The following is a 7,956-nucleotide window of genomic DNA, read 5'->3' as shown; positions in this document are numbered from 1 at the left end:
TGTATCCGACCTTGTCCTCTTTTGATGTTGCGCTTGACTTTTGGAGGATGACAAGGACATTGACATTTGACAAGGATGGAGGTGCAGCACAGCCAACCCAACCGCCAAATAAGAAATAAACAACCGATAATTACCCCCAATCTTTAGTCGATCGTTTGCCCGAAAAAAACACGCATAATTTCACATTCAATATCGTCAAAGACAGCCATTTAATTGGCTTTTGTGGCCGTTGCCTCGCTCTTTATCTCTTAAATCTGGCAATTTCGGAGGCCTTAACGCGTCTCTTCCCATGTCCAAGTAACAGATATATTCATAAATTTGACGCTGCTGCTGCTGCTGCTGCTTAATAAGTCGCATACGGAATTGGCTGAAATATACAGTAGTGCGATGGTGCCGGATTTCCAAATTTTTCCCAGATTTACAACTGTCTCTGATAGATGTACAAAATCTAGACGATAGTGGTGGAAATATGAGCAATATGAACCGTTGTTTACCCCAACAATAGGCAGTTTTTAGGCCCCTTAATTGCAACGTTTTACGTTATCCGTTATTCTGAGCATGCGCATTAGTAAGGAAATAACCGTTTACGTTATTAGAATATGACGTGTTCCTTCGTTTACGTACGAGTAGCGGTAACGTTAATAACCATCACATTAAAAAGCAGAACGACGGTGTTGACATATTTGACTTATTTTTGATATTATTAATAGAATAAGAAATCTTTGGAAATTTAAATAAGACTTTTTCATTGATTATTTTCGCTATTATTACGTAATTACCGATTTTATGTAAAAATTGTTTGGGCAAATTTGAACTTTGGCAACACTACTAACATCGCACGGACAGGTTCGAACTTCTAACCCATAACCTAACTGTTTGATTTTGAATTTTTCTTTAATATCTTCGCATTATGTTCGTTCTGAAACCTAAAATTGAGAACGCAATCTCTGGGCTCAATATTTTCCAAATTAAAAATAGCTAGATAAAGACAGCCTCAATGTCTTCTTCCATCTTAGCGACTTTTTGTTTAATGACAACACAAACTTAAACTAGCTTTGAAACTTTTCCAAACAAAACGGAATAAGAAAACAATAAAGTGAGGTTAATTTTATTAAGAGTGCAACGAACGCACTGAACGTTATTTGCCTGAACACCTTATTTTTTAACACTGCGCATGAGCACAATAATGTTTAGCACTCTCTAATACTGCTCAAGAATCATCAAATTGAAATGACAACTTGAAGAATTGACAGGAAATGTCAACATGCGTAGACAAACCAAATCAGTAAATAATTTCATTGGCTGATAACAACTGACAGGCGGCTGTCGTCAGCACCCGACCGGGATAAGCGCGAAAACGACAACAAAAGAACAGCGCCAGGCACGTAAAATATTAGACATTACGGTGTTACTTATCATGAAGTCAAACTAGCCAAGTAAATGAGACTGGCAAAGGTCATCGATGGCGATTTTTTCGCGCAGGTGTTCGCTGGTTATCGGATTTCCAATTGCTCCGCTGCGAGTAAATTGTTTAGTAAAATCGCGTTGGCGCCCCCATTTTTGTCCCGCAAAAATGCGTTTGAAAGTCATCCAGTGTCAAGTTGACAGGAATCAAAGGTTGCCATCTAGCGGGGTTTCCACGCAACTAACATAGCGATGATAGACTCCTATAGACAGGGAAGTGTTTTGTTAATATAGAGTTTCTGTTTCAGGACGAATGTCGATCCGACTCGACCAGGTGGATCGGGGCACCTCGACCAGGAGTTCCCTTGTCCCCTACAGCACCAGAGGTAAAGTACTGTGCGCGGTAAAACGACGCCAATGGGCCAAATTGTTTGGCAAAAGAAAAAGTGTCAAGGTAGACAATAATGGGTCTTGCATGCGCCTAACCGGCGAAAAACGCTTCTTCTTCACCGCAACACGCCCGCTGCGGCATCATTAATTGCTTTTTTCCTGATGTTTTCAAACTCGTTAAACAACAACGCACATCCGGCCTCGGCTTTTTCCCATTGTCATTACTGTTACTCCGCCACTTCTCTAATGGACCGAAGGAATCTCAAATCGAAGAAATTTCGATTCGGTACATGCCCAACAGAAGGGCAAGTTGATGTTGTTATCTGATCGGTAACAAAGAAACCGCCGTTTTTTCTTGCTGCTCTCCGTCAGTTCCCAGAAAACCTTGCAAGTAGGCAACTGCAATTAAAAATAAATCGGCAATCTAATGATGATTGACAAAGAGCTTTGTGTTAATTAGAAGTAGGATAATAGTAATTAACCAGCTTTGTTAGAAGGTAAGATCGTTAATGTGTAGGATTGCTAATGGATAAAATAAAGTATTGTGCAATGTGAGCGCGCGAATAGGTAGGTAAACGGAAAAATGCCACCAGTCACCACGCGTAATGCTCGAATGGGACCATTGGTGCAACAATAAACTCCTTCCCAGTGACCGACATGTTGACATTTCACTTCAACAGTACTCGAATGTCATAAACGTCAAACTGACATTTGCCTAACCAACTAATGAACGGAAAAAGCGCAACTGGTCCTGGTCCCGCCCTGTACAATCTAATCAGCAGACGTTTATGTCGTGTTTTGTAACAAATCATATGTTTATCGGCGAGCCGCGTGAGAATCAATAGGCGGCGGTTTATTTAAATTGATGAAGCACTTTATTGATCGTTTCGACATCTATTTCGGCGATTAAAGCCCGTGTCCCATGCATAGGTTTATACACGATCGTACGATGATACGAAAGTGTGTCTATTGGTTGGAGATCTGATCTGAACGAATTGACAGATCTCCAACCAATAGAAACACTTTCGTACCATCGTATCATCGTACAAACGGATGCATCGTACAAACAGATACACGATGGTACGAAAGTGTTTCTATTGGTTGGAGATCTGTCAATGCGTCTGTCGTCGGACGAACTGACAGATCTCCAATCAATAGAAACACTTTCGTACCATCGTATAAACGGATGCATGAGACACGGGCTTTAGTTGTCAAAGTCCTCCGAGTAAGAATGGGAGGAACCGCTCTATCGATAATTATCGACCGGATTAGACTGTGGCCGCAAATGAATCCGAAATAAGCCACTATTTATAGAGGATGACGGCCCCGACAGTTTGGAAAAAGCACAATCCCGTGCAGCGTCTTCTGCCGCACGTTTGCCATCTGCCACGGCCACATAGAATTATCGACTTAACTGTGTACGGGATAATTATGATAGGGAAGCGCTTCTTCAAATCTCTTCAGGCCGGCCGAACGGATGGCTATCGTTTGCACTCTCCATGTACGTGGTGGCAATAAATGTCGCGATTACATCGGCCCTAAATCAACCGGCGATTATCGTAACTGAAGTACTCAAGTAGAAAAGGTCGGAAACAAGCAGGCGCAGAAAATTCAAAATGGCGCCGGGATTTACGTCAAATAGGTACTGGTGAATATTTGACATATGCGATGACAGCACAGTCACTGGAGCCATCTAGTGACAGTATCGACAGCAAAAACTGCCACCGTTTCCAATGTTCAATGCTAGCAGAGCTGGTGGAGAAATAAACATTTCATTTTATTACCTTGTCCGACGGTGGCAGTAAAATTAATTATTATTGATATCAAGTACAAAAACGGCCCATTTAGGAGCTTCTCGGTATCAGCGCGGTCGCGGCCAGCCATAATGCATCTGATGCGAAGCGCAAACCCGACCGGCTCCCGTTTTATATTATAACCAAGCTAAACTATATTATAACCAAGCTGTAGCTGTCAACAGTGTCAAACTGTCACAAAACTTTTACCAGTCAGAACAAGACGCTTTGCATCTCCGACACCAAAACGTTGGCTTGCGCAATCAAAATCAACATTATAAATAATGGCGGCAATCAATCTTGGGCATCCCGTAAAAATGAAATATTAGGCACCGCCCATACGAAAACTACTTAAAAACGTAATTTTAATTAGACAGTCGTTAGTTTGGGTAAAAGTTTACCAATTAGGCAATTTAATGGCGAGCTATAATCGAAAGCTGAACCAAGATTAAGTGGATTTGCGATTTTTTCTCAGCCTGCCACAGTCGAGAATTGACACTAATACAAACGAACAGCGTTGTCAGATGTACTTTCAGAAACAAAAACATAAATTCAAGACAGTTAATTGACGATTAACACAGACAGAAGTGACAACTGTCAACCCCTGAACCCCAAACGCCATTGAACGGGCACAATTAATGGCATCAATCGAGCAAATGATGTGCGACTAAACGGTCAAGATAAATCATGAGCAACGATCTAGACCATCAGCCTTAAACACGATATGACATATCTGGGATCTAAACACGCTCAGATCATTAACAAACATGCACTTTCGAGCGGCCACTACGTCTTCGAGACACTCCCGAGATGACATGCGCCAACTGCATGACTGTCGGTTATTAGAAGCAGTTTTATTCATTTTTCATTTTTTCGCACGCTCTTTCCCACTCTCTCGCGCTGTCATTTTTACGAAGGCGCAACATTCATTTTAATTGCGCGCATCAACGACTCACGATGGCGTTGACGGGTAGTTCATTAATTATCTTCATTTGCGCGATTTAGAATCAAAAGGGCAAACACCGTTCCCAACTGAGTTCATTAGCGATGCCACAATGGGAAACGGCAACGCCGCTGATGGCTAGTAGAAGAATCTCTGTGCGGATGACACAACGCTAATTGCTCAACCGACACCGCACCCGTTTTAACTGCGCCACCGGCTGAGAATCGCACAGCAAAAATTGGCGCTTTGGCCAAATTTATTCATTACTATTATATTTTCTCTTTCCTGGGTTTCAGTCAAAATGTGAAATGAAAATGTTCATATCGTTTATTTCATAAAACGTTTCGGCGAGACAACAGCGCCATCATCAGATTTAAAATTCAACACAAACCCATTATTGGGAAACATTGGATTATTTTTAGGCATCCAAGCCTTTGCAACCCGGGAAAGAAAAAATCTAATAACAATGGGACGCAGTCAGGAACATAAATCACAATTTATTCATAACATATTTCAAATTAGATGGCCAGTGATGTAAGCGATCGTTCCGATTGGGAACAGCCGATAAAAAATTATGCCGATGATAACTGATATTTGACTTGTAGATCGCGATGTTCGGAAAGTCGGATTCTTGCCGCATCATTTGCCATCCGATTGACAAACTTTTACAAAATCCGTTGCGTAACTGACCAACAAAAAAATTCAAATAAAATGGTTTCAGGCAGAAGGACCTCCCGTCCAAATGGAGCCGGTGGACCTCAGCGTCAAAACGCCATCTGCACTGCCCAAATCACCACCTCAAAAGCTGAAAAATCCAGCGCCCTCTCACAAAGTGCACAGCAAACCACCAGGTAAGTTGAATTCTTGTCACAGTGACGTTACGGTGTCAACAAGCTAGCAGGGGATGTTGGTTGTCAACGCACTTGACTTTAAAGGGTGTCAAAGTTGTGTCAAAGCTGACAGGCGAACAACAACCGAGAAATCGGACAGTTTGGGAGATTTGACGGTGTTCTCGCATAAAAATCACTGTCGTGCCCTAATTTATAGCGATTTGAACTGGTTTTTTGTGGCGCTGTCGGTTGGCTGCTAACAACCGGAAACCCGCGCGAATATCTGAAGATCTAAATAATGTGGCTTATTTAATCCGCAGGCACCCACGGAATAACAAACGACTAAATTATAATTACGGCGCTCTTTGTTGCAAGCCGACGGTTCCATTTGTTTAAACAATTAGCTGCGACTGAGGCAACTGTATATTTTGCATGTCCCGATGGCTCCCCTGATAACAACCACACAGATAACAACGGCCGTTATAAACCAGTCCGGTCCAGACATCGGCTGCCAACAACACATGACACAACTTGACGTAGTGACACAACATGGCGGCCATTGGCAACTGTCACCGAGGTGGCACATTCAGTCAATAGCAGCTGTCACTGAAAAATGACAGATGCATTAAGTGCGACTGTAACGGTGCTGGGGGCCCTAATGGGTACCAATTTTTTACGGAAACGAAAGGCGCCTGATAGAACATTGGTGCCACGCTGCGCCGCACGAATAAAACATGCATTTTGTTCACTTTGATAAAGTGGACGTGTGTAATGGTGCGCCCGAAAACGGCAACTCGAATTTATTCACGCTGATATATCAAAAACCTACAAGTATTTCGTACTTGAAACCGGTGGGCGGACGGTTCGGGCTTTTGTTTTACGACCGGGTGCGTAGGACAGTGTCGCACTTGTTTAACCTCGTCCCGGCATGCAAATATTCAAGTTCAAACGACAGCGTCACCGCCTGGAAAAGGAAATTCCCATCAGTCCTAATGGCAACGTTGTAGCAGTGATTGTTTGACAGGAGGTAATTTCGCGAAAACTGTCAAAGATTGCAGGTTATGTCACGAAGGAAAAGTAACTCAGGTGTTCGTAAGGCGCATCGCATAAATTCCCAGCCCAGCCAACAAACCGTGGTCTTTTTCAATTGTTCCAGAGCAATTATCAATTAACAACAACTCCAATTTGCATTTCCGCCAAGATTGCAGTGCGCCATTCACCCGATTATTGTTTAAAACGTTTTTTCTTTCTCCCATCCAAGTCGACGAATCGAATTCAGTTTATTTGGCTTGGGCAGGGCGTGAAATGCGCCTTTCGCAATCGAGTAGGATTCTCGCTATTCATCCGATGATATTAAGACATGGAACAAGTAAAAACGCGAAACATCACAAAACAATAAAGCCCAACACACCTACCATTCCGGTGTATTCGCGGCCGCGTTAAAATTAAAATGACACTCCCTATTTTGATTGTAAATGGCCATTTTCCTCGCAACAATGTATCGGCGTCCTTTTCATCATCATCGTTGTTCTTTCATTTTTTTTCAATTGAGGAAGAACAATAATTGGAATGCGACCAATTCGTCAAAGGAAAAAATCGCGCTCGATTCCTCGTGAGTGGGCGTGCCGGCCAAAGTGTCACAAAACAAGAAAACTGCCCATAAAACAATGACAGGGCACGTGAACGGATATACTGGATAGATCAAAGCCGATATCAAAATCCATCAGAACAAAGAGTTTTGCCATATTCAATGTGGGCGTGACATTTAGGCGATTTTTTTCCACCACATCTCTAGTGATGACATGGGCGTGTTAATATGGCTGCCTGACGTCTGTCAGATTAGTCCCAGACCGGTGGTTTCACGCTCTGGATCTGGCAGCTGTCACATAGCAACCGCGCACAATTAATTGGAGAAAACGACGTTATTCAATCCCATTGAGTTGGCAACAGTCCGAATGCGAATTTTCCCCTAGAGCCTACACGCAATAAATACACGTTTACGCATAAGGACAATAATAGGTACATTTGAATGTAACTGCGGTACTATCGCGTATATCTTGTGTACGCTGAAGCATAGAACAGACAGATAGATATATCTGTATGCAATATTTCGTGATTTTAATCTAAAAATTAATTAAATTCGCTTTAAATAGAAATAAATGCCTTATTGGGCAAGCGGCGCTTTTTTACGATATTTCGGTCTTAATTGCCCGATTTCGGAATTTGGCGCAAGAAACGGCCTAATGAATTGCCGCGACTGCGTCACAAATCGCTCCCACAACCACATGCCATACTCGGTGCAAGCATTTTGACAGTGACGCAATAATTGACGTTCTCCTTCTAATACTTGTTGACTGTGACATTGTTACAATTCGCGGAAGTATGGAAGATTATTAGATTTTTTTAGGTGATTTCTCGGAGTGTTGGCAATTTCTGTTAACCGAAAATGCCTAATAAATATTGTGAGGGCAAAAAACGGCTTATTTTGCTCATATTTTCAACACCGTCGTTAAGATCTTCTAGGAGTTCCTCATTTTTTTTCCAAAATTTAACTGCACAATTGAGACAAATTAATAACGAAACTGAAAAAGTCAAT

General features: G+C 42.2%; 1 protein-coding gene across 4 annotated transcripts in view; it reads left to right on the top strand.

Moving 5' to 3' along the window:
* LOC109540001 (Krueppel-like factor 5) overlaps positions 1–7,956 on the top strand; it is a 36,914-nt gene that overhangs the window by 14,067 nt on the left and 14,891 nt on the right. For 3 of the 4 annotated variants that reach the window (XM_019908117.2, XM_048665531.1, XM_019908119.2), the window contains 2 exons: positions 1,713–1,790; positions 5,252–5,381. In XM_019908117.2, coding sequence (XP_019763676.2) covers positions 1,713–1,790; positions 5,252–5,381 — 208 coding nt within the window. The remainder of the gene's footprint in view (positions 1–1,712; positions 1,791–5,251; positions 5,382–7,956) is intronic. The other variant, XM_048665530.1, reaches the window with a different exon arrangement.

Source organism: Dendroctonus ponderosae, unplaced genomic scaffold, assembly GCF_020466585.1.
Source record: "Dendroctonus ponderosae isolate FM_Combo_2020 unplaced genomic scaffold, Dpon_F_20191213v2 Dpon_F_20191213_4, whole genome shotgun sequence".
NCBI classification, from domain to species: domain Eukaryota; kingdom Metazoa; phylum Arthropoda; class Insecta; order Coleoptera; family Curculionidae; genus Dendroctonus; species Dendroctonus ponderosae.
This window is presented reverse-complemented; position numbering and strand designations above follow the sequence as displayed.